Here is a 26,882-nt window from a genome sequence, read left to right as displayed (position 1 = left end):
CAGCTTGCTTTTAATCAAAGCAAATATTTAAATAATCATGATAATTTGAATTGTGTGTTTTTATGCAAACAACCTCTATAGATGAGGATAACAAAGAACAGTACAGCACTGTGTACAGTTCCTTCCCTGCCCTTGAAAAATAGGACTCCCCCGGAAGCCACGGTGTAATTCGAATACTGTAATTTACCATGTATATCATTTTTTTTAATGTAAAATATATTGAAAATTGAATGACATCAGACCTAAAATGTTATTCCTTCATTTAGCACATAGATTTCAAAAGTGGCAGATAAAGTACGTGCCTGCCACAGTGGCAGGAAGTGAAAAAAGTTAATTTCAGACCCTGACTGTATGTGTATATGTACAGTATGTTTATTTTTCCTAAAGTTTTGGTGCCTAAACCTAACCAAACTGTAACCGAAAACTGAAAATAATAATTTCAGAAACAGAAAACAATAAGTCAACTGAGTGTAAAAATAAGCATGGGCTAAACCCTGGTCTTCTGTGCAAAAGCCCTGAGTCTGACCCATTCATCCACCATAACTTACACCTGTCATATAGTTTGTTGCTCGTTATATATTACCGTATGTAAATAGCCGAATAGCTGCTGTGTGAATATTCTCACCTGGGTGCAAATAGAGGCTCCTTTATTTTTGTCTGTGGAATACTTTACCTTCTTATTAATGGTCTGACACCATCGTACATGCCGGGTACATGTTGTCATAGTGTCTGTATGTGTTGTTGGTTTTATTTTGGAACTTCTTTGCTGCAGAAGTTGCTTTTTTGGAAAAACAGTTCATCTTCTATAGACATGGCAAACTCCAATATTGTTTCTCCTATAGTTCTGTTTTTGGTCTACCAACTGCTGAGGGAAATATCAGGCTCTTAAACTGCTAAATGCTCGTCTGTGTTCACCAGCTAGTTGCTAACTTTGTCTGTCTGCTCTATTTGGTGCTGAGTAGGTAGTAGGTAGGGTACAGTTTTTTTTTAGAGCTTTTAGTTAGAATGCCGTGGGCATTTAAAAGGCAGAGAGGGGGTGCAATGAAAGACCCTATTGAGTTGCATTATGGGAATTGGAGGATCAAATGTTTTTAGGAGCTTGACTCATAGAAGGGACAAAAAGTGGTGATATCTCAGCCTCTGCTCCTTCGATTTCGACCGTTCTTTTAAAAACTATTTCTCTCCAGTGTTGGACGGGACTGCGATGGATCACTGGGTTTTCACCGAGAAGGCCGGAGTTTGCATCCCGTGTGAAACCAACAATGTGTAGTGTTCATGAGTTTCACTTTTGAAACATAGTTATTTTAAGCCAAAACACAATGTTTTTCCCTAAAGCTGTTTTTGTTACCTAAACCTAAGGTTGTAGTTTTTTGCCTAAACCTAATGTTTTTTGTTACCTAAATCTAAAGAAGTTGTAGTTTTGTTACTTAAACCTAAAGAAGTTGTAGTTATTTGGAGTAAACCTAACATTTTTTTTACCTAAACCTAAATAAGTTGTAGTTTTGTTGCTTAAACCTAACTGTTTGTGTTACCTAAACCTGAGATTGTAGTTTTTTTTGCCTAAACCTAAATGTTTTTGTTACCTAAACCTAAAGAAGTTGTAGTTTTTTGCCTAAACCTAAATGTTTTTGTTACCTGATCCTGAAGAAATTTTAGTTTTGCTGCTTAAACCTAAAGAAGTTGTAGTTTTTTGCTTAAACCTAACTGTTTTTGTTACCTAAACATAAAGAAGCCTTTCTGTTAGTGTTCAAAACATGACATTTCATTTGGTTTTGCAACATGTTAGAACAATGTTGCTTTTAAGGTAGTAAAAACCATGGTGCTTATAGCGACTGATAACACCTATTTAATGACCCGATTATACAGTCGAATCGGGTGGTCTCTCTCATAATACCCCCAATTTTATGGAAGTGCAATAATAAATCACCAGAGTTCCCCTTTAAATGATTAATAGGCTTATAACTTGTGATTTTAACGGTTTAATGGTGCTGGATGGTCACATTTGGAAGCTCAAGTGCCTCTTTGGTGATGAAGTGATGAAAATGTTGTGAAAGTTGGCATAAACGACTTACTTATCTGATGTTTGATTTAGTGAGTGGTTGTGGTGCATTGTCACCACTGACTGGCGGTCATAGTTCAGCCTATATCACTAAAAGGCAGCCATGTAGCCTATATACCACATAGACCCCCAACATTATTTTTATTATAAGGATAAAGAGTCGATGCACACCAAGAGAGAGGGGGAAACCTTCTGATCCACAGCAGCAATGATTCACCTGTTTATTCCAAGGAGAGCCTTAAGCAGATGATTGAAGTGTAATATGCTCAAACGCTGAAGCACCACAGCATCCCACACACACATACACACACACACCGACACACTGGAGCTCCGCCACAGCCTGCAGCTGCATTGACGGTAAACAGAGGCAAGGTAGCGCATGGGCAGCCAGCAGGGAATTATTCCACATCGCATCACATCACCGAGCATCCATGGCGTCCTCACACACCGAGCCATGAATTTAGTGTGCAGGCTGACGGGGTAGCCGCCAATTCTTCTTCTTTTTTCTTTTTTCTTTTTTTTGCAGCCATCATTCTCCTTTGCGTCGGTGTGCAGCAGCAGCAGCAGCATCAGCAGCAGAGAGGGAGATTCAGCGCACATTGCTCCAGTTTGGTGTCATTTTTTTTTCTGAATCTTTGACGATGGATGTGGGCTCGTCCGGATCTATTCCTGCAAATACGGCGGATTTTTTATTCCAAACGCATCCGCATCTTCCCTATGTTGCAAGGTGTCTTTGAGAGAAAAAAAAAAAAAAAAGGGTATACAGGACCTCTGGAGGAAATGAGAAGAAGGGTCTATTTTGACTCACGCCTGTCGAGATGGTGAGTGAAAATGCATGGCTGTTATGTGTTTTTTCCTCTCCCTCCTGCAGCCCAATGGATGAGGATGAGCAGCGGTACCTGCAGGGTTAGACGCGCAAAATCCTCACCAGCTAATTAGAAATGATCTCTCTCACTGACCGGCGCAAAAAACCTTTTTTCCTCGGTTATTTTTTACCACATTTATACATTTTCCAATGCATTGCAGTTTATACATAAGGGGAATGAAATCTTGCATTGCTCTCTCAGCTGTGTTTGCATGTAGGCTTCATTTTCCAGCAGCATCCTCCTCCACGCTATTATTTATATTCTGCGCGTTTTTGGTGCGCAAAAGGGGCGCATGAAATAATTCCCAGTGAATCTCTCTCAATATTCAACTTCGATGCAGTGTCACGCCTAAAAAAAAAAAGACAACCATTTTAAACAGCCTCTCCACTATAGCATGAAAAAAAAATGACCTTCAGTGTGCTCGGTGGCTGCAGAAATGAATCCTCACCTGCAGGATGGAGTGTCCTTTTTTACAATGTGTGGCCTTTTCCTGTTAGAATAAATCAAAAATATAGTGTCATTTTGCAGGACATGAGCGTTTACCCTTTACCTGTTATTAAAAACCACACATCAGGGATTTGATGCATCTCTGTGACTGATGATGATGATGATGATGATGATGCTGCCAAAATCTGTGCTTGCTTTTTTTTTTCTGCCTCTCTCCAGTCATTTTCTATAGCCTCTCTCTGCAGACTACTCACCCATGCGGTGCTCTTTTTCAGTGTCCCAAATACATCACAATGCATTTGACAAAAAAAAAAACCCAGTTGTGTTATTTAAAACATGAATGCAATGCTTGAGCTGCACACTCAGGTCTCATAGATGGAAAGAAGAGAGAGGAAAAATAACTGTGACTGTGTGAGAGAGCCATATTAACCCTCTCTTATACTCTGACCTCAGCACCATCCATCACCATGGAGACACTATAACTTTACCACACACTGCATATTTAATGGGATTTTGATCTCTTCTGAATCTCAATATTAAGGTATGCATGTGCTGCTTCATCTGTAAAGCAAAAGAGCTTATCACCGCTTTCCCACTGAAAACACGTTAACAGCTCTTTTAAGAGGATTTGCCTACATGGAAATGTATTGATACCGCAAGCTTTTAAAAGGAATGCACTCATCTGACTCCGGCTCATGTGGCCTCTGGGTGCAGATCTGTAGTCACAGATGGGAGAGATGAAGGGATGCTGTCATACGTGAGGCCAAATATCACTCCCCGTATGTCATAATGTAGATGATGTAAGGAAAAATCAGTGTTTGAGCTTGTCTCATTGATTTAAATCTGCCTCAGGGATGTGTGGAATAAGGTCAATTCGCTTGTATGGCCTCTTTATGCAACATGCAGGTGTGTTGAGCTCTCAGAGAGCTGGAGGGTCGGGGGGGGCCTTTCTACTCTCCTCAGCCTTAAGATGGCAGCATTCTCTCACAATATGCCAAGAACTAATAACAGCTGGAAGCTTACATCCATGCTTAACTAACAGATTTGAAATAACATCCATGATTAACATGGCAGTTTTGCAATAACCTGAGTGTTTTCCTTTCATTTTCCAGCTAATTTAAAAGATTTGTTCGATATCTCTGCATGTTGATTGCATATATAACCTCACATGCATGCTTTTTTTTTCCTGTGGTGATGTTCATTCTCTCCTAATTGATTCTTTCTTGATTCTTTCTCTCTCTGCTCACGTAAAGGAGGCGTCATTAAGAAGACCTGTACGTTCAAGATCAAACGCGCCTCATTAGATCATTAAGGATCATTGTTAATCTGCGTAAGAAGAGCAAAGGGGCATCTCGTAGCTGTGACCTGCAGTTTTTTTTTGTCCTATGAGCACTGAATCACAAAGAAGATTGATCCCACCGTCGACCCGATGTAGGAACTGCTCCCTCCGATTCCCACAACTCTTGTTTGGATTTCAGCATTCAGTCAAATCCACCAGGTTTGTATTATAATGAGCCTGAGGAGGCAACATATGAGTATTGATCTAAAGTAGTGGGTGCCTTACGCACAGCAGGGTGCAACATAGATTATAGCAAGAATGGGAACACTGTGTTCACATGCAGATGTTCAAAATCCATCTGTATTTGCAAATGCTGTTACGAGTCAATGATCCAGTTTTATAGGCATCATAAACTCATGGTGGTATTACATGTATTATTACATTATACATGTATTAATCTGGATGTTGTGTCCTATTGACTTCATTCTGGTTCTTTCTTCTTTCCAGGACGGAGTATGCCATCTGCACCTTTTCACAGAATCCTACGACCCCTTCTGCTCGGCACTTTCATACTGGGATGCTTTGTGACTCTGTTTTTAATGTATTTTAAACCATCCACCAGCTGGCTAACCGGTCCTGTAGAGTCCACGGTATCCACAGACCGGGTCAAGAACCTCTTTTCCAACAAGAGCGACAAAAACGTGACCACCGTGCTGATCTGGCTCTGGCCCTTCGGACAAACCTACGACCTGGGCGTGTGCAGCTCCCTCTTCAACATAGAGGGCTGCTTCATCACTGCCGACAGGAACCTCTACAACAAGTCGGATGGCGTCGTCATCCATCACCGAGACATCAGCACCGACCTGTCCAACCTGCCGCCGCTCCAGCGACCATCCTTCCAGAAGTGGGTATGGATGAACTTGGAGTCGCCGTCGCACTCCTCCCAGCTGCCCGGGATCGAGAACATGTTCAATCTGACTCTCAATTACCGTCAGGATGCTGACATTGAAGTGCCTTATGGGTCCATCGTAGCAGCGGAGGGCGATGAGGACTTTGTCCCGCCCAGCAAAAACAAGCTGATCTGCTGGATCGTGAGCAACTGGAACCAGGACCACGTGCGGGTGAAATACTACAATGAGCTGTACAAGCACATCGAGGTTCACGCGTACGGACAAGCCTTCGGGGAGTACATCTCGGACCAAGACTACTTCCCCACCATCGCCAGCTGCAAGTTCTACCTGGCTTTTGAGAACTCCATCCACAAGGACTACATCACTGAGAAACTGTACAACCCGCTCTCTGTCGGGACGGTGCCGGTGGTTCTGGGCCCGCCCCGGCAGAACTACGAGAACTTTATCCAGGGGGACGCCTTCATCCACGTGGACGACTTCACCTCACCCAAGGAGCTGGCCGATTACCTGCTGCTCTTGGACAAGAACGAGGAAATGTACCTCAGGTACTTTGAGTGGAGGCGGCACTTTAAAGTAAAGAAGGCCTATTTCTGGGCAGAGCACACATGCCTGGCTTGTGATTACCTGCGGAGGCACAAAGAGTACAAGGCATTCAATAACCTTGACAAGTGGTACTGGGGCGGATAGTGCTTTGAAGGGCTATGCAGTGCTTGTTGTGTTGTTAAAGGCAGTGCTTTAAGATTTTTGTCCTTCAGTTAACATGAAGGTTCATTACGGTCGTGTCCAGAGCTCCCGAATTATGTTTTCTATTTGTGGCCCAGCGAGACATCCATCTTGTTTAATTTCATTTGCAAGCCAATTTTGCTAAGCCTTACTTTGCCTTTTTGTGTTCATTTATTATTTAAATTTGATGAATTACAAATGCACTACATTTGTTATTGTTAATTCAACCCATGTTTTGCTTAACATTTGCTGCTATTTTTTATGCTTTTGTTCTTAGTACGAATGTGCGATTGTATGGATGTCCCTGTATAACAGACGACATTCATGATGCAAGGCTGTTTCTTTAAATTTCACCTTTTCATGACGACGGAATAGTGTCGGCTGCAGAAGGGAGACTGACATAAAAAGTGCAAATATTTATGTAATATTTATTCAAGTGAGGCATTATATGACAAAAAAAAAACAATGTCATCTGTGCTAGTGATGCAGTCACCTATGCAGTGTTTACTGAACTCAAATGTGAAAGTAGTTCAATTGTGTTCATGTACATATTGTGTATTTTTGGAATTATGTAGCTGTAATTTTTTTCCCATATTTTTTTTGGAAGTTTGCACTGCTAATCCAACGATTACCTATCTCTACATATGTACAGTGAGACAGACGGACGTCGTGTTGTAGGTGGCATATGGTGATCATTTCCCCGGTAGTCTCTGGCAGCAGATGCGACTTTGCTCTGCAAGAGGGAGGTTACTATTTTAATTATGTTGTGAATTGTTCATTGTCACATGTGACGTGTCACACGGTGCAGTTAGATCCTGTGTGGATGATGATAGTACAGTACAGAGCCATTGTACTGCAATATGAAACCCCTAGACACCTCATTATGTTGCATTCTGATTTGATCTGTTATTTTTAATTGAACAATGGGAAATAGCACAAAATGAACATACTACTGAAGCTGTGCGAACTGTACTGTCATCCCACAATGTGACATCAAATATTTGCACTGATATTTTCAAGTATCTGCCCACATGTTTAGGACCTCTTAAGAAAAAGATTACAGCAAGATTAGGCATCTTTGAATCATCACATCGCAGTGTTGAGTGGGCAGTTAGAGGACTGCATGTGAAAGATATTTTTTCTGTATTTTCTTTTTTTTGTTGTTTACACTCCTGTTTACAGTTGTGTGGCTCACCAGCCAACCTACACCACTCAAGATCACACTACAAAAAGCATCAGCATCTGTAAATATCACATCACTTTTAAATGTTGTTAGAACAGCTGAACAATGCATCTCAACAGCACTCAGCAGCTATTGACGTGATGGTTGAGTTTTTACAGAAAGAACTGTGAAAAACCAAGTCAACATTTTATGCAAGATAAGCCGGTGTCTTGGTCAAAGTACTCTTAACATGTTTCAGGTTGTTATAATTTTGATATTTCTTCACTGTCAAAGGGACCATCGATGTAAATTAGGATTATTTTTCTTATGGAGTATGGTTCCAAATGCCATAGTGAAACCTGTATATATATAAACCGTGTAGTGAACTGAATCATCGTCTGGATCAAACCAGCCCGCTAACACTGATCATTCCTGTATGTGCACCGGACTGGGGGAGCTCCAACAGCGTTTGCATTTATGGGGGAAAGAAACAATATGTTGTATATATTTTTAATGTTCAAATCTCTTTATAACATGCAAGTGTTGTCAGGCGGTGAATGTGATTTTGCTGCGCGTTTGTGGGTAATGTTGGTGCTTTGAGAGGATGTGAAACAAGAAAGGAGACACTTGAAAAGGATAACCATCGTCAGAGACAATGGTGTTGGGAGGTGGCGGTTTTCATCAAGGGAGGCAATTTTTTTTATTAGGCGGTAATCTGTTGGCATGACCTTATTGAAAAAGTCGTGTCAAAATGCAGCAGAGATATAGCACTTTTATTCATGTGGAGTTGTGTGACTCACTGTGCTAGTGGCTGTCTTTAGATGGAGCTATTGTGAGTTCAGAAACTGTCATCCAAGACCTCTTCTGTCCCACAGATTAACTATGAAACTGCCACTCATGGTTTCATATTGTACAGTCCTATCTCATGTAAGAAAACAAAAGGTTTCTTGTCCAATGTGGTTGGTGACTTTAAGAAACATTTTTTTTTTTCTTCGTGTCGTCTGTCTCTTTCATCCTCTCTCCCTTTCTCTCTTTTTTGCACAAAAACAAACATGGAGAGCTGTGGCTTCTCTGTCCCCCCCTCCCTGTCTGAGTCTGTGAGTGTGTCACAGCACCAGAGAGTGAATCAGGATGTCTCTGGATATACTGTCCTTAAAAAACACTGTATACTGAGTGGGATGAAATCTTTGTGTGTGGTTGAACATGACGATTTTTTCCAGAAATGCTCATTTTCTGCCAGTTCGCTGAAATAATCAGTGAGTCAATCAGTACAAGTTTTTTTGCCAAATCATTGTATTTTGCCAAATGTTGTGTTTTAACTGTAGATGTCTGATAGTGTCAAAGAAAATAAAGATATGGACAAATGAGCAAACGTGAGTGGAGCATGTAGATTTTTTTTGACAGCTGAAGAAGTATTTGAGGGTACACTTTTGAAATCTTACACTGAAACCATTTTTTTCAACAAAAAAATATTCTGTTGTTGCTTGCTAACCTTAAAGGAATAGTTTGACATTTTTGGGAAATACATTTATTTGAGGGTATTAGAAAAAAACAGAAGCCACATAGCTTAGCTTAGCTTAGCTTAGCTTAGCATAATACATATGCACCTTTAAAGTTGCTGCTAGGTGCATTTTGTTCCCTTTGGACAGAGCCAGACTAGCTGTTTCCCTCCCATTTCCACTCTTTAAGCTAAGCTAAGCTAACCAGCTGCTGGCTGTAGCTTCATATTTTCCGTACAAACTTGAGAATGGTGTTGATCGCGTCTAATTCAAGACATTGAGTCAGGGCATTTCTCAAAATGTCAAACTCTTCCTTTAAATTTGAGTATCTTCACCATTTCACATGTAGGCCTATTTTGCAGGCCTACATTTGAAAGTTTGAGTTCTTCAGGTTATACAAAGTTAGTTTGTCTTCACGCATTTAACACGATGCCACCTAATATAGTATTCTTGCATCTATATCAAATATAATTTCCGCAGATGTTGCCCACACTGTGCTCCAGTGCCATGTAATGCAGGCGGAGGTATAAATAGCTATCCAAAAGCCTTGATAAGTGATGGGTGAGAGTGAGGAGAGTGTGTTGTGTTGGTTACGCCTCGATCCTCTGGCTGTTGTTAGTTACCCCATATCCTCGCTAGCACTCTGGTATTTACAGTCGTCGCCTCCGTCACGCAGAGATGACGCATCTTTGTCAACTGCCTCTGCTCAACCCTGCGGGTCAAAACGTGTGATAAATGTTTTTGTTGGCGGGATCTGTGGGGCAAATACTCCGTTGATGTCATTTGGGGATTAATGTTAAAGTTCAGAAGGCAGGGGGGCATTCATTGTGCCTCCAGTTTTCAGAACTCAAGATGGTGTGACAGACATTGTAATGTCAAAGGTGTGTCTCGTAGCGACGAACCCACAGAACATTATAAACTGACTCTCTAGTTTCTCTCAGCACGACAAAGCTATAGAGCGTATTTCCCCTCATTGTTTACTTTTTTTTCTGGCCTGCATGCAACTTTAATGTTTTTGTTCACTCTAACCACTCTCATAGCATCGTTTACGGACGCTCCAAGCAGCTGTTTTCATTGAAAAGTCTCTAAAAACCAGCCGTACACTAGCGGTGTTCCGCTGCACCCAAGTGACCGTTACTGCTGGTTTCAAATATAACAACTTCCTAAAAATAAAGTCACATCAGTGCTGTAATAATGCCAACAAACATTTTACCATTTACCTTTTCTGTCATTTAAATCCTGTTTTGAATCCAGCAGATCAGAAAATGAGGCCCAGATTAGATTTCTACCCTACTACTGACTGCTGGGCATTTTTGGATCCATCTAATAATCTGGAACATTTATAGTGAACATTTTTATTTGTGCTGCACTATTCGTATAATAGGAGGTGTTTGAGGATGAAGTTATTATTACTGGGAAAGTGTCCTTGAAGGATATAGAATAAAGGAAGTCTTTTGGGGCTCTGAAGCTGTCTGAGATTGACTAAAGATTGTGATTTTTCACCGTTAGAATTTCAGTTTTTTGATTTCAGCTATCTCTGTTGTGCAGGCTTTGAATAATTGATCAAAATTCTAGGTATAAATTTCTTATATAGGTGACATATTGAGGTTTGTGCTCTGACTTGCTGCTGCTAGCGCCTAGAGGTAATCCAAATAAATCTGTGGGCTGGGAGGAGGCGAGGGATCGAACAGGAGAACATTTTAATGGGTTGTGCATTCCTAGGAGCAGACAACTTTCTCTCCTCTTTAGTAGTGGAGATCATATGTCTGGCTATGTGACAGGTCTTGTCACCCACTCATACCATGACTCATTTTGGTGAGAACTGGGGGCAGAGTCGGTGGAGGCTCACAGGGCCTCCCTGAAGGGGTGTAAGGTTTTGCGAGATTGTAGATTTAGTAGATTGTATCACCTCGCCCCCCGGCAGCCCCCTATGTGGCTATCCTGTTCAGTAGAAAACGCTGCATTGAAAGCGAGCTTTCCACGTCGCAGTAGAGTGCAGAGGGCCCGCTCAAAGGGCCAGTTTTGTGTGAGTCCTCTCATTAACTACTAGAGCCGCCCCTCATCACCACCTAATGGGTCCCACTTATGCTGTCATCACCATGCCAACCAGCTGTCAACTCTGGTGCGGCAAGGCTTTTGTGCCTCAGAGAGATGCAACTGTGTCGCGTTGATCTGTCTCAGTCTACAACAAGTCGCCACCTCAAAGGAGCCACCAAAGTAAATGCTTCTCTTCTTCTCCGAGATCATTCGATTAAGAGGGCGAAAAAACGGCCACTGACACCTTATTGTAAAGACTGAATGCATCAAGATAAGAGGACACCCGAGTCCAGGTCAAATAAAGGCCTATTTATTGGGGCTCGACAGGCCGCATACGAAATCTGTTGGCAGCTGCTCACTAGTTGACTTCAGAGGATTAAGCAGGCAAAAAGGAATACGCAAGATCAGCAAGCTTTTTGCTCCGCAGAGTTGGCACTGTCGGGTGTAGAAGTTAATAATCCGTGAGACAAAGACCGGCACCTGTTATCCATCAGATGCAAATCAGATAAAATTGCAAACATGCATGCGCGAATACAGATTAACACTGACGAACACAATAATCTCTGCTCAGTGACTAACGCCTTCTGTTGACATGCAATTCATTTTTCACGACTTTCATATCATGTTAATACACTCGAAGAGATGAGAGTTTTTGTTTTGCTGGTGAATATAGGTCACCTCCACCCCTGGCTTGATGTCACGTGGTGACAGACATACTGTGTGCAGCAGCAACAAAGATTAGAAGCTTTTTGAGAGGCAACGACTATATTTGCCCTACAGTTGGTTCTGGGTTTATTTAAGGTCTGCATGGCTTCGAGATTTGCAGCCGCTGAGCTGGACTCCAACAGGGAGTGAGGGTACAATGCAGCGGTAATTTAATCCAGAGCAGCAGATGACTCCTTGTAATCCGGCGGATCCACCTACTTACAAATAAGTAAAACCTGAAGGATGCCAGGACTTCAAATCAGAACTAGTTCCAACACCTAAATTCCTGACATGATACGGTTATTTTGTGCTGAAAGCCTTACATAACACCCAACGTGTAGGTAAAAAATAACACATTATTCCTCAAAGGTTTGTACTGTAGATACCACCTACATGTGTTCCAGCATCATCTGCTGATCCAAAAATGGATTTCATATTATTTATTCCAAAAAGATGATTTACTTTAAAGACAGAGAGTTCATCTAGACAGAGTTGCATTCCTCTCGGCCTCATCCCTGTTGCTGACCTTCCTGTGAGTGTATACGAGGGATTAGGCCTGTGGGCTGGGCTGGGGGTCTTCTCGGGCTATTTTTATGAAGATGTCCACCCCCTGATCCTTTTGGAAAACTGATATGAGCACATGTTCAAAGATTCAAATGTAATTAGTCGACAATCAATCAAAGATGCTGATTTTCTCAGGTGGAAAAGGAAGATTTGTACTGTTTCAGGCATCATTTTTGACACCTACAACTGTACATTCACTCGGTGTGTGTGACTGAGAAAAACACTGACAAATCAGAAGCATTTGAATTCTATATTGTACTGTAATGATCTGCACAACACTACACTCACTGGGTCAAAATTGATCCAACTTTGGTCAATATCGCACCAACGTGACAACTTCTTATGACCCAGTGTTGGTGCTATTTATATCACTGTTATTTACCCAGTGTTCCCGGTTTGCAAACTGTTATAATCTACTCACTTACATGTCACTATTTATCACTAATTCCTTTGCAGTTTCAGATGTCATAGGAAAATTGTTTTGTACAACTAACAATACATTTGTGAGAATTTTAAGCCAAAGCTTGAGCTTGTCATGTCAAAGTAACCATAAAAATAATCTCTGGGTGAAAACAATCAATTGGTACTTTTTAATGTTGACCCAATGTGTTAGTGCGTTTTAACCCATTGATTTTTACTGTGTGCATTATCTTTTGTACCAGAGCAACCCACTAAATATGTGTTTTTAATGAAGTTACAAGAGTATCGCTATCGACAAGTTGGTCACCATCAAACTGTGATTTCTGCTTCTCCTCCTTTATTTTGCCGTGGATGGATTGGACATCCAACGGCCCGCATGCAGCTTCCCCCTTGAAGTGCTGCCAATGCTCTCTCAATAGCTTCTGAGAGGTCCTGGCAATATATAGTTCAGTACCTGGCAACCACAAAGCTCCTGGCGCCTACCTCTCATAAGCCATCTGCAACTGCTTGAGTGTGTAGCAGGCTCTGACACGACATGTCACAGCATCCAAATGGCCAAATATCTCTGCTGTGGCACCAATATCCAAACGGATATTAGTCTGTGGAAAGAAAATATGTTGTGTATTTATGTGAAATTTATCAAACATTTGGGCACTGACATTCATGTTGATCATGTTTCAACAACACTAATCTATCTTCTAGTCCTAAAACTGCTTTACTTTTACATATTCCTGGATAAAGCAATGATTGAATCAGTTCAAATGCTTAGCGATCTGTGCACCATCAGCTCCCTTAAAAGGTGCAGAATGATGCAGTGGAGCATGTCCATTCTCCCCAGAGATTACCGCTAATAAGAGGGCCAGTATTTATAGAAGATCCCCCCCAGTGGATACCTCTAATCCTGCCTCACCCCTCTTCATCCCTGTGCCTGGACCGTTTGCTCTCTGCAGCCCCCAGCTCCAGCCTCACCCATATCTCCCCATATCAACTGAGGTACAGAGACTTCTTTAATACAACACTGCTTTTTTCAGATTCGTTTGAAAGAAGGAGGAAAATTGCTTGGCCTCTTTACTTGCTTGATGAGAGGGGGAAGAGATTGCTTGGACTATTACAGGGCACTTTCCATCTTTCCTATTCTTCTGTATTGTCCAATTTTTTTTCCTCCTCCTGCTCTCTTTGACCTGCAGCTAAAGAAACCAAACAACAATGTCCAGCGAGCGTTTCGACTGCCATTACTGCAAGGACTCCCTGCTGGGGAAGAAGTACATAATGAAAGAGGACACGCAGTACTGCACTAAGTGCTACGAGAACCTGTTCGCTAACAGCTGTGAGGGTTGCTCTGTGGCAATTGGCTGCAACTGTAAGGTAAGGAGGCACCATTGTTGGATGTCAGTAATGTCTAAAATAAGACTGTATGCTATTTTTATGTATTTTGATCACATTTTGACCTTTAAAAACACCAACTCATTACTAGTGTTATTCTCACATGCAAATTCTCAATAATTATCCTAATTTACAGAATATAAAAGTGCAATAAATAATGTGATAAATATCAACAGGACCTGTCCTATAAGGATCGCCACTGGCACGAGCAGTGTTTCAAGTGTGCAAAGTGCGACCGCTCTCTGGTGGAAAAGGCCTTTGCTGCCAAGGAGGATGTGTTGCTCTGCACTGAATGCTACGCCCACGACTACTCCTCCAAGTGCACCACCTGCAAGAAAACCGTCATGCCAGGTATGTTGGGATGATGATGATAATGATGATTGTGATAAATTGATATCACCTAAAAGCTATATAACGATACATTGTCACATTTATATTAAACAAAATAAATGTAATGATAACCCTAAAAAAAAAAACATAAATCCATTAATGAGATTGAAAGTTAATTTTTGACCTAGAAAACGGGTTGACTTTTCTCCGCGTGGTCCATTTAGTTAACCTGGCACGCCAGATGGTTTGTTCACACAGAACCATGTGAGAAGCCGTCACTGGAAACTGTTTAGCCTTTAACCTGATTGGTTGAACCATCTGTCAATCAAAGTCTTACCGAAGCCAGTCGGGAGAAGAGCAAAATATTTTTGCCATCAAGAAAAGCCTTCAGTGCCGTTCTTTGCTCTTCTTTCAATGAAGAAATACTCTCCAGTTCTGATATAACTGATGCTATTGCAGCTACGCTAACCTCTTTAGGAGCCGCCACTGTTGTTTAGAATGAACGGTCGCCTCTCCGTGTCGCATCACACACTTAAACTACGCCCGTATCTCCCAGTAGCTCCTCATAGGACATTGATTGGTCCGGCCACTGGCTTGAAGGCATTACTTGAAGCCTGACAAGATGGATTTTCTTGTGATATGTGATCCTGCGATTCTCACATGATCTGGTGATAATGCGAGAATCCAGCTGCCGCGCAAGATTTTCCATTGACCATGAGTGCCCTATAAGCTTAATTTTCTTACTTGTGTTGCTTCACTTCTACTGTTCGTCTTCCTAATTAAAGATATAAAACTCATATTTGTACGGTAAATATGAAGCTACAGCCAACAGCAGTTAGCTTAGCTTAGCAGAAAGACTGAAAATAGGAGGAAACAGCTAGCTTGGCTCTGTCCAAAAGTAACAAAATCCACCTTCCAGCACCTCTAAAGCTAAGACTTCTGGACTAGACTTTGAGCTGATTGGTTGATTAAACCTCTGGTTAGATGGCATGGGTTTTTGTTGCTATTCTCAGTCTATTTATATGGCATTTGGACATTATTTGAAGTTGGGATGTACTGTAAGTGGATTTGGGTTTGGAAGAGATCCATATTGTTAATCCAATACATTTGGTTTGTTGTTCAGCCATCGTTGAATTTGCATGGAGTTCAACTTTGGTGAACTTTCAGTCGAATATTGCCTCGGCAGGAGATGGTCACTCGTCTGTATTCGCACTTGTGTGACCATGCCTTAATATGTTTTAGAAAATAAGAAAATAAGAGCTGAGATTGAAAGTTCATTCTTGACTTTGGAAAAAGTAGTTGACAAAAGAAAATCCCATCACAGAGTCCATTTAGTAGCTCTTCTGGAGCTTTCGATCACAGAACACAATCTTCCTCAGTAGATGGAGTTGTCAGAGTTGTAGATGTTGAAATTTTCTGAGCACTTTAAGGTCCTTTCATCCATGTTGGCTTAAAGGTTTGTATGAAAATATTATATGTGCAGAAAAGACCCCCAAAACTAATTAATATCAAAATATAAACACTTAAAACACTAGACCGATGCAATTTCCAAGATTATTAAGATTGCATCGTGTTCTCCCTACAGATAAAGCAGCACTATTTTGAGCCACGGTGTGTTTCCGTCAGAGGTACCATATGCTGACTAAGCTGCTCTCGTCCCCTGTGCCAGGATCCCGCAAAATGGAATACAAGGGGAACAGCTGGCATGAGACCTGCTTCCTGTGCCACCGCTGCCAGCAGCCAATAGGAACCAAGTCCTTCATCCCAAAAGACACCGGCTACTTCTGTGTGCCCTGCTTCGAGAAGCAGTTTGCCTACCAGTGCTGCGCTTGTAAGAAGGTAGAGTTACAGCTGAGTGCTTGACTGCTGCAGAAAATCCCCCTGACTCTGGTGTTTTAAAATTACTCACATAACAAAAGGATGCGTAGTAAGACGAATGTGTCTTTCACTCTTATCTTTTGTGTTTTTTTTGTGTTACCTCTAGTCCATCACAACAGGTGGAGTGACCTACCAGGACAAACCCTGGCACCGTGAGTGTTTCCTATGCATCAGCTGCAGAAAGCAGCTGTCGGGTCAGCGCTTCACCTCCAGGGAGAACTACCCCTACTGCCTTGAATGCTTCAGCAACCTGTATGCAAAGAAGTGTGTGGGCTGCACCAAGCCCATCACCAGTGAGTCACTGACTGTGCTCATGTTTTCATTCACTCATTGACACACGCACATATTCAAGGCCTTTATTTGCATTTGCATAGGACCTGTCAGATTAACAAGGTGAGGATTTTGCATTAACCTTAATGTATTATGGAAATACATTGATTTCTGTTTGATGTGCACAGGTCTGGCTGGGGCTAAGTACATCTCTTTTGAAGAGCGCCAGTGGCACAGCGAGTGTTTCACCTGCATCCAATGCTCCGTGTCGCTGGTGGGACGCGGCTTCCTCACCCAGCGCGACAACATCATGTGCACCGACTGTGGCAGGGAGAAGTGACCTTTCCATGAAGGGGTCACGGGGTTTGTCCCACTGACAACGAGAGCTCCTTGTTCTGATACAGATATTGTGTATCCATGAATATTTCTTCTTCGCATGCCCGGTACACAAATTCTGAATATCAAATGCTTGATATTTTCTTATTTTGGTGTTATAAATTAGACCATTAGTTCTCTCACAATGCCCACACACACGAAAAGTGTGATGTTTCCATAAAGATAAACATGTATCTTTAAAATTAGGGCGCCATTGTTCCATTGTTGATGTTTTCTTTGTTTCTTGAAATGAAAAAATCACAGATTTTTACTCATAAACCTTTCAATTTTTGACAAAGATAAAATTATGGTGCAAAAATATTAGAGATTACTGGTCAATTAATGGATCAATCGATTGACATTTGTTTGTTCCAGTTTCTTAGGAGTTAGGATTTGACACTTTTTTTCTCTTATATGACCGTAAACTGAATATGTTTGGATTTTGGAGTGTTGGACGGATAAAAAAAGAACATTTTCAAGATTTCACTTTGGGCTTATTTTTTTTACTATTTTCTTATGGACAAAATGATAAATCAATAAAAATAAATGTATGAAGAAAACAATAGTTAGTTGCAGCACCAAAACATATTTCCCTTTAATACAGGTCTGACTTCCATTACTCATATATTTCTGTATGCTTAGTATAGGCTACATGATGATGATTGCCTTTATAAATGTATTCATGCTGCGAAAACAAAAAAATATGCATGATTTATGCTTCTCTCATGTGAAATACTTAAAGGTTGTTCCAATAATAAAGACCTTTCTATGTACAGTATATCATGCTCCTCCTCCATGCTCATCCTAATTGTCTTATTCTGCTCCGACGATGCCGTATAGAGGAGGAGTCTGCGTACGTGACTTTAGGGCAGACTTTTAGGGACGTTCAGTGCAAACAAATATAGATGTGATGGTAGGTTTGAAATCCACATCTTTTTACGAGAGTCACCATTTAGACAATCATTGCCGTAAAACAAACATCTGGTGTGCTTCCAGTGCTTCTTGACCTCATCGCACCCAGCTCATTCACGCTGTAAACAAGAGACATTGAGAGAGCGACCATATATGCTTTGATCAGAAGGTAACTTGCTCTTCTACTTGTCCATTATCCACTAACCAAAGCCAAGAATACAAGCGACCGTAACTGTGGGCACCTCAAAATATCTGTCTTCCTCCCCATACGTATTGTTTACACACTTGTAAAAGTTGGTTTTCTTGGCGAGACCGTTGGATGAGTTGTGTAAGAGTCCTTACATGGCAGGATGAGCGGCGTAAAAACGCTGACACAGGTTTCCTGTCAGGATACAGTCACATGGTGAAACTACTTTACGCTTCATTAACTTGTGGAGGAATCAGAGAGAAGAGCAGAGAGGTAGGGGCTTCTTATTTGGTATTTCACAGAAGATTTATAGCTTTAATTTAGGCCGATACATTTTGTATTTTACCTTTTTTAAATATCTGCAATGGCTTTTAGAGCATTTACACAAACGCATGTCTATGAAAAGCAATCAGCCCCAAAAGAAAAGAACAAATCCAGCATCCAGTGCCTTGAGTGCTACGACCGAAACGTGTATATAGGGACCAAGGATGCAACAGTTCAGCATCTCATCTTTCCCAGTAGCACAGAGGGAGACCTGAGTCCAGGCCAGAGCAAACTCAGAGAAGGAAGGGTGAGAAAATTAGGCTCAGGCAACCACGTAACCCAACTGAGGGTACTCCCACTTTTCAACTATCTGCTGGTCCTGTGGGACTGCAGCGTTACTGCCCTCAACATGTTCTCCTTAGAGCCCGTTCCCGCGCTGAAGAAGATCCAGCACGTGTCTTTGCTTGAAGTGTGCGACTCAGCCCAGCAGCAGGAAGCATGTGTGGAGATAGTGACTTCCTCCAGCCGCAGGAAGGTGATCCGGATTCACGTGGTGGGCGTGGACAGGTGGGACGTTGTAAAGGAAGTGCCTCTGCTCCAGGACCCCGTGGCGTTGGCGGTACATGGTGATAGTGTGTGTGTAGCCACCAGCAACAGGTATCTCCTCTGTGATATTCAGACTGGGAGCTGTGACGAGCTCTTTCCTCACAATCACAGCCGGCAGCGTGTCATTGTTACCTCAGTGGGACGAGGGGAGTTCCTCCTGAACGGGCCTGAATCTTTGGGTAAGAGCTGCCAGTTTATGGTACATGTTGTTCTACAGGCTGTCGAGCACATGTGACATGCTTCCTTTACAGTTAATAATCTCATATCACTCCCCCATATATCCATGTAGCCAGGGGATGTTTGTTTTGCCAAGATATCATTACTCCATCCTCATCCCTCAGGCATGTTTGTGATGAAGACAGGGATATGCCAGCGCCCTCCCCTGCAGTGGCCTCAGGAGGTGCTGGCAGCCGGAGTATGTTTCCCTTACATCTTAACCCTGCAGCCCCAAGTGCTGTCTGTCTACAGCATGGTAGATCAGCAGCGCAAACAGACTGCGAGTCTCAGCGGAGCGAAGGGTCTGCTCTCCACATCAGGTAAAAACCGGGCAACATCAGTCCATCACCTAATCCTGGCAGACTGCAGACCGAAGAGGCTGTCAAACTGTTTTTTTGTTTTCAAAAGATGTCGTCTCAGTTTGCACTGATTCAGTCAATCATCCTTACACCTACTGTTCCTACTCACCGAGTGTTTCTGAAAACCCAAAACAAATCTTCCCCCAGATGGTGTGTTGGTGTTCACAGAGAGAGACATTTTCAGCCTACGTCTGGTGCCACTCGAAGAGCAGATCCAGGCGCTTGTACGGCATGAGAGGGTCGAAGAGGCCTTGTTGCTGCTGGATGGAGTCCAAGCCCAGCGTCCACTTGACTCATACAAGGTGAAATTTAATTTATAGACACAAAGCAGGACGCAACCACATCCCCGCTTTGAAATCTAGGTTTCTGACAAATACGTTCTACTTCTCAAGGGTTACAAAAACACAATTTTTGAGGATAACCAAATGAGACAGATGCATTTATAGTATTCCTCCTCTCTTCTTTCCAACCCGCCCAACTGTAATGCCCTACAAACGCAGAATACAAAATTGAGCTTAGACCAGAATCTGCCATTTTTTAACAGCTGTTTCACCATATGAAATTATTATGCCAAAGAAATATGTATATTTAAAAAAAATAAAACTTGCTTAGCGTGCTTTGAGGTAACATGCTCACAATGACAATGCAACATAGTCTCACGGCAGTTCGTGATTCATAAAATTGAATCTATTTGATTCGTGTACATAGACACAAATTTCCCGACTTTCAACAACGTATTTTTCGTGCGTTTTTATTTCCGTTCCAGTCTTTTCAAAATAAAACTACTTAGTTAGGTTTAGGAAAAGATCACGGTTTGGATTAAAATAACACCGGAAGTGCCGTAACTTTATTACGGAAGTTATGTGACAAATAAATCAACTTTGACTTCTGGTTTCACACGGGACACAAACACCAGTCTCATGGGTGAAAGTCCTGTGATTTTTGACCCATCCATCCACTCCGACCTCCTGCCTATGTGGCATTCACCGCACTTTACACTTGCCGGTTCACAATTACTTGGATTACATACGAACTGATTTCGTGCTGACCATCACAAGAAAAAAAAGAGTGAAATTCATGTCTATATACACGAATCAATATATTAAATTTCGTGGCTATTTCACAAACTGCTTTGCGACTGGGCCGGACAATGCTAACTGATGCTGATGTCAAAACAGGTACAATGTTTTCCATTTACCCCATCTTAGTTCAGCCCGTTCTCAGTCAAATACCAACATTTGTCACAGCCGTCGACGTTCGATACCGACGCACAATGCACCCTTGAGTGTCAGAATGAGACGCACCGGGCTTTTCATTAACTGCAATGTAAACCCATTCGCGTCAACATTAAACTCTCAGAGAAAGAGTTGTGGTGGCGTAGTTTAAAGAGCAAAAAGAGACACACCGGACAGGCGGGAAGGGGGGTGGATGGGTCCAACAAACACAAGCCTTTCAGTTTGTGTCCCGTGCGTTAAGTTTCACTTTCACGTTACAATCAGCTGTTCATTTGTGTCATTTTCACGTAAAAACATAGTTGTTTTAAGCTCAAACATGTTGTTTTTTTCTAAACCTAACTATAGTGATTTTAATTCACAACATTAAGTACACGTTTACTGTGACCGAAAAGTGACGCCGAGGGGTCTGACAAAGCGTCAGTATGTGACGAGTTGGGATGAGATTGCGTTGCTTGGTTTAGCGTGTTATAATGCTAAAATTGGCTAATTATCACTAAAAACAAATTACCACTGAGGCTGATGTAAATGTAGGCTACAGCTCATAAACCACAGCATTAGACAAAGAGATTTTTTGACCTAATGATTGCGTTGGATGAAACGTCAGGGATCACCAAAGTGATTACAATTCATCCTGAGGGATGTGAATGTCTGAACCAAATTTCATAGCAATCTACTCAATAGTTGTTGAAATATATCACTCAAAACCACAAATGTCGACCTCATAGTGGCGCTAACGACAAAAAGGCACAGGATCACCAAAGTCATAAATGATATGGGAACCATGATGGTCTGTCTGTTCTAACGTTTGTGCCTATCCATGTCCCAGATGTTGAAATACTTCACAGGATGAGTGAAAACTTTGACCTGCTGGTGGCGCAAGAACAAAAAGTCAGAGGGTCACCAGAGTCACTTGGGCTCATCCTCTAGGGAACATGAATTTCTGCACCAAAGTTCATGGCAGTCCATCCAGTAGTTGTTGAGATATTTCTGCCTGGATGGACAGTTCAGTTTTAAATTTGTTCAGCAGTTAAATCATAATAAGTAGCATGGATAAATTCTTCCTAAAAGCTAACTAACTGAGCTTAGTATGTTTGTGAAGGTTCTCAGTCATCCAGGTTAGGGTATCCGAGGAAGGGTTAAATCAGCAGCAATTGGACTTGGTTTAGGTTAACTGAGTTTACATTCCTTTAGTACAAGTCGCCACATTTTTTTTTCTTTCGGGGTATACTCATCTTAAAAAAAGTATACAATTAAGGTTTTACAACTGACATAGCTGTCACACACTTTAACAAAGAAGCCTACAAACGTCAAGCCCTTTTTTCTCAACTTCCCTTTCCCTGTATTGTCTGACTTTACAAGGCAACGTTCATTGCTGCTTTAATTTAACCATTTTATAGATTCGCACACACCACTGATGTGAAGATCTTTTGCATGCATTACAACCACAGCTGGCACTGCATCAAAGTGTTTGACTTTAATATTTCATCAGTGTAGAACAGATTGAACCAGGCTGTCGACGGGCAGACTGAGTATATTGTCGCGAGCTGCTATTGTAGGTGTATTCCAGTTGGATGAATGCAACTGAGGACAGCAGCTGTTGTCTGAGATTTAGTGTAATCTGTGCCATATCTCAGGTTACAGGTTAGAGGTGACACACTGATGAGTCAGACCTTATTATTTGTCTGGTTTTGTGTTTTTTTGAATATCTTAAAGTGTGCCCTTGAGATTTAAGGACAGTCACACAGTCTTCTGCCTCACTGATTCCAGCTCACATATTGGTGCTTTAAATATGTTCATGCATTACGTGCCTGCTTTTAAGAGGTTTTTTTGTTTACTGGCAGGAGCTGCAGAAGGCCATCACTTGCCTGGCTGGATTTGTTCATTTTTACCAGGAGGGTTTTTCTGAGGCCAGAGATCTATTCATGTGAGAGTGAAACCCCTTTCACAACACTAAATAAACCACAGCAAACTGTGCAATATGTGAATTTTGTGTGTCTTTTCTGCTGAATTACACCCTTAAGTCTAACACGAATCAATACTCATTACCCACTTGAACAGTACCGGTGAGCTGGACCCCAGAGAAATCATCCGCCTCTTTCCTGACACGCAATCGTGCCTCAGCGAGGACTTTAAATCCCAGTTTGATCAAGTAAACAGGGGCAGGGATCTCCAGGTGCTCTGCCAAGACAACAGGAACAAGTTTCATCATTACCTGGCCTTCCTGGGAGACTTCCTCAGAGTAGTCAGGGAGATGGAGCAAGGCCTGAAGTGCAGTAAGGAGGTGGACTGCGCCCTCCTGAGGCTGTACGTAGAACTGGGAGAGAGTGAAAATCTGCAGCAGCTTGTTACATCTCCGAATGTGTGCAGGCTGGACCATTGTGTTCCTGTTTTGGAGCAACACAACAGGTGAAAATAAATGAGTATTTGTTGAATAGGTGATTTGTAACTAGAAACTATGATTGTGATTTTTTGTTGAATGACAAATTTCCTGTTTTATCTCGTCTTATTTACAGATTTTTTGCATTAGGTTCCCTCTATCAAAGCCATGGAAATCAAATTGATGCAATCCAGGTATCATTTCCCCAAAAACGCCACACATTTTATATAAAACATTGATGTATAAAAGTAGTTTTATTCTTCCAGACTTGGGTGAAAATTGAAGATGGCCTTCACAAAGACCCCTCTTGCTCAGATGTATACGAACACATTGTGTGGACTCTCAGTCAGCTGCAAGACAGAGATGCTGTGTGGAAATTTGCAGACTGGACTCTTCAAAGAAACCAAGAGGTGCTTTTTTTCCCTTTTTCATGCTCTCAACTTAACTGCAGAGGGCAGAGTTGCACAAAACAACTATGTGTTGGGGCTATAAACGCAGCAAAATGCCACCTTAATTGCTTTGCTTATAAGACAATTATTGGTAATGAATAACATTTTTTCTTTATTTGAAAAAGATAGGAGTGCAGATTTTCAACAAGCGTTCACCAGATGATCGTTTTGAGACACAAGCAGTCCTCGCCCTCTTGGAGAAGTACCCACTGGCGTTGCTTTTGTATCTTGAGTTCTTAATCCATGATCTAAACAGCGAGGTGGGTACAGCAGCAGCTACCTAATCTAATATCCCTGACTCCTTTATTAAATACACCGAGACATGATTGGTGTAATCTGCCCCCAGGAGGAGAGACATCACAACCGTCTGGCCCTGGCATATGTTACTGAGACGCTGCGAGAGGAAGAGGAAGCAGATTTGAGGAAGACCAGAGTGAAGCTGCAGCAGCTGCTATGGGAATCCAAATTCTATGACGCCTCCACTGTATATGGTGTGTGGATGCCTTATGAGGAAAATAAATCATGACTGAGTTGTTACTAAATTATATTCTCATTGCAGAGAGAGTCAAGTCAGCAACCCTGCACGTAGAGAAAGCCATTCTCCTCGGTAGGACTGGTGAACACTCTCAGGCTCTGCAAGTGCTGGTTCACCAGGAGGGAGACCTCCAAGCTGCAGAGGCCTACTGCTGCAGGGCCGCCCAGGGCCGGGACCCTCAGTTCAGGCAGACCCTGTTGCTCACCTTGCTCCAAATCTACCTGAGCTCTGAGGATCTCACCAGCGCTGCCGTGGATCTGCTCAACAACAACCCTCTGGTGTTTGCAGCAGAGAATATCATCCAGCTCCTTCCTGATTCCTGGTCTGTTCAACTGGTCTCCCAGTTCTTAGTCGGCTCCCTCAGAGAGACCTTCCACCAGAGGCGGATGGCGAGGGTGCAAAAGGCTTTGGGCCAGGCAGAGCTCATGCGGCACAAGGTCATTTGGGTGAGTTTAACGACATAGTTAACATTTTTTTTCGCTCCATGAACATTGAGTGTATTGTTGTTGTTATTCTGAATCTCTCTCTTTCTCTCTGCAGATGCAGGCCTCAAAAACAAAGTTCAGACTGGACAAAGGGCAGAAGTGTAACGTTTGTCAGAGAGACCTTGCAGATCCCCAGTTTGCCAGTAACCTCCACGGTGATCTGATGCACACAAGCTGTACTGGCTTTTCCTCATCGTAAAGACACCAAATACAGCAATCTGTTGTCTGTTTATGCAAATGTGTACATCCCTGCACTCACAGAGAATCACATTCATTTCAAACTGGATAAATGTCTGCTTCCAACCCGATATTTTCCTAGATTACACTGTGTCCTCTAGACAAACTCTGCACAAGGATTTGATTCATGGGCCAGACACTTTCCCTAATTAGAAAAAAAGAAAATACATTGTGTAAATAACTGGTTTCAAAAAGCAAAAGAGCAAGCAGTGCTCTTTTTCAGGGCGGCATGTCTGAGCCATTTCCTAGAGACATTGTAGACAGCAATAGCTATAAAGTGGAGGACACTCAGAGATATACATATATTCACTGATCAGACAGTGGTGTTTAACATGGAAACCACCTGTGGTCAACCTGATGACCAGAGGGAATCTGACCATCCTCCACAGCTGTATATATGCATCCCCGCCGTCATGGTTTCCACTGACTGTGTATATTTGTCTGCTTAGAGCTGGAAATAGAAAGTCAACAACTGAGAGGCTGCACGTGAAAGACAGATTTTTTTTTTTTCATTCCACTTGTGTGCATTAATATACATTTATGACCCACTAAAAAAAAATCACAATTACAGGCTTAAAAATGAAAAGCAAACAGGTTGAGGAAGTGCAGAGTTTGGGGTCATTTCTGTTAATTTAACAAGCAACCAAATGACATGTCTGTGCTGTGTATGGAACATGAAATCAGAATCATTTTTACCAACATCTTCCCTGTCATTAAGGGAACATGACAGACGTGTACTCCAAATAATAACACACAAACTCCAGTGTGTCCACATGTACAGTATGGACATGTATATAAACTTAAACACATATCATAACCTCTTAAGATCCAGCCCTATGGAAAAAAACACTTAAAAGAACAGACCCAAAACATACCTGAACTTGGTCATTTTGCTGGACCGCTTGCACGTTTTTGGTTTAAGTTTTTGGCCTGGGGTGAGTGACTAATTGCAGTGTACATAAATAATGAATTATGAGCATGTTGGAAGAGATTATGTCTTTATGCCCTTGCCAATATTTCTTCATTTTTTCTCTACTAAGGAGGTTTTTTGTGGGACTTTTTCATTGTTTTCACTGAGGTCTGATAGTGGTGATCGTGGTGCAGCCCTTTGAGAGTGTAACTAGGATTAGTGTAACAGAGAGAAATTAACTCTTTAATTTTGAGTGAAATGTGTCTTTATCATTGATGGAGTGTGGTATACATCTAATGAACTCTATAAGGGAGACTCCTGTGTCCAATCACTGTGTTGCATTTGCTGGTGTTACAACAAAATCTGTGACCGCAGAGGAGCCAGCAACATGAGGTCACCATTTCTGAAAATGTGACCCCCACTGTAGCTATCTTGTGCTTTTCTTTTGTGTGTGTGTGTGTGTGAATACATCTTTAATGTAAAATTATTAAAATACATGTATGTTTTCTAGATTTTGTGTGTTTTCTGTCACGTATTCTGTCACATTTTTTGACAACAGCCGTCAGAAATGCTTCTCTGCGGTCACAGATTTCGGTGGTCACAGATTTCGGTGTAACACCGGGAAGCAGCAAGAATCTCCCGCTGCCTCAGTAGGTCCAGAACTATTCTCACGGACTCCTCCCACCCAGCTCATCACCTGTTTGACCTGCTGTCTTCTGGCAGGCGCTACAGGTCAATGAAAGCCTGCACCTCCAGACTCGCGAACAGTTTCTTTCCCTGGGCCATACGGACACTGAACAAACAATAAATCTGTGCAATATTAATACACTAACTGTGAAATACATTTGACTGTGCAATATATACCTCAAGTGCAACTACCTTTGTTTACATTTTATTGATAACATCTACCCTACCTATTTTACAAGTGCAATTACCTTACATCTATTTTACCTATTTTATTCCTCTAGTGTTATACCTATGTTTATATTTATTTATTACATCTACTCTACCTGTTTTATTTGCTTTATATAACTGTGTGTGTTTTACCTGTTATGTGTTTTATCTGCCTCGTTTAGTCTTGTCAAGTATTTGTTTTAAAGCACATGACCAGAAGTGGCAACTGTGAATCTCGTTGTATTTAATACAATGACAATAAAGCTTTCTATTCTGTTCTATTCTAATCTCGCGAGAGTGGATGGGCG

At 41.8% G+C, this 26,882-nt stretch overlaps 3 protein-coding genes across 3 annotated transcripts; all 3 read left to right on the top strand.

Moving 5' to 3' along the window:
* The first annotated feature begins 1,934 nt into the window (after positions 1–1,934).
* fut9a (fucosyltransferase 9a) lies at positions 1,935–8,824 on the top strand. The gene is made up of 3 exons (XM_037746661.1): positions 1,935–2,880; positions 4,626–4,870; positions 5,159–8,824. The coding sequence occupies exon 3, from the start codon at positions 5,167–5,169 to the stop codon at positions 6,247–6,249; it is 1,083 nt and encodes a 360-aa protein (XP_037602589.1). The 5' UTR covers positions 1,935–2,880; positions 4,626–4,870; positions 5,159–5,166; the 3' UTR covers positions 6,250–8,824.
* A 4,757-nt stretch (positions 8,825–13,581) lies between these two features.
* Positions 13,582–17,383, top strand: fhl5 (four and a half LIM domains 5). The gene is made up of 6 exons (XM_037747388.1): positions 13,582–13,665; positions 13,860–14,037; positions 14,232–14,406; positions 16,055–16,224; positions 16,370–16,556; positions 16,722–17,383. The coding sequence occupies exons 2-6, from the start codon at positions 13,879–13,881 to the stop codon at positions 16,871–16,873; spliced, it is 843 nt and encodes a 280-aa protein (XP_037603316.1). The 5' UTR covers positions 13,582–13,665; positions 13,860–13,878; the 3' UTR covers positions 16,874–17,383.
* Positions 17,384–17,529: 146 nt separating this feature from the next.
* On the top strand, positions 17,530–26,180 carry si:ch211-266g18.9 (transforming growth factor-beta receptor-associated protein 1). The gene is made up of 11 exons (XM_037747387.1): positions 17,530–19,056; positions 19,219–19,413; positions 19,600–19,754; positions 22,529–22,611; positions 22,746–23,093; positions 23,201–23,258; positions 23,331–23,474; positions 23,639–23,773; positions 23,860–24,004; positions 24,073–24,494; positions 24,589–26,180. The coding sequence occupies exons 1-11, from the start codon at positions 18,372–18,374 to the stop codon at positions 24,730–24,732; spliced, it is 2,514 nt and encodes an 837-aa protein (XP_037603315.1). The 5' UTR covers positions 17,530–18,371; the 3' UTR covers positions 24,733–26,180.
* Positions 26,181–26,882: the final 702 nt, after the last annotated feature.

The sequence above is a fragment of the Sebastes umbrosus genome, chromosome 16, assembly GCF_015220745.1.
Source record: "Sebastes umbrosus isolate fSebUmb1 chromosome 16, fSebUmb1.pri, whole genome shotgun sequence".
Lineage (NCBI taxonomy): Eukaryota > Metazoa > Chordata > Actinopteri > Perciformes > Sebastidae > Sebastes > Sebastes umbrosus.
The sequence above is the reverse complement of the archived record's forward strand: the minus strand, read 5'-3'. Positions and strand labels throughout refer to the sequence as shown.

Coding starts and splice junctions, on each gene's coding strand:
- fut9a (XM_037746661.1), top strand. CDS start 5,167: ATGCCATCTGCACCTTTTCACAGAATCCTACGACCCCTTCTGCTCGGC.
- fhl5 (XM_037747388.1), top strand. CDS start 13,879: ATGTCCAGCGAGCGTTTCGACTGCCATTACTGCAAGGACTCCCTGCTG. Junction 16,225..16,369: donor AGTGCTGCGCTTGTAAGAAG/GTAGAGTTACAG, acceptor TGTTACCTCTAG/TCCATCACAACAGGTGGAGT. Junction 16,557..16,721: donor CTGCACCAAGCCCATCACCA/GTGAGTCACTGA, acceptor TGATGTGCACAG/GTCTGGCTGGGGCTAAGTAC.
- si:ch211-266g18.9 (XM_037747387.1), top strand. CDS start 18,372: ATGGCTTTTAGAGCATTTACACAAACGCATGTCTATGAAAAGCAATCA. Junction 19,414..19,599: donor GGGTCTGCTCTCCACATCAG/GTAAAAACCGGG, acceptor ATCTTCCCCCAG/ATGGTGTGTTGGTGTTCACA. Junction 24,495..24,588: donor TGCGGCACAAGGTCATTTGG/GTGAGTTTAACG, acceptor TTCTCTCTGCAG/ATGCAGGCCTCAAAAACAAA.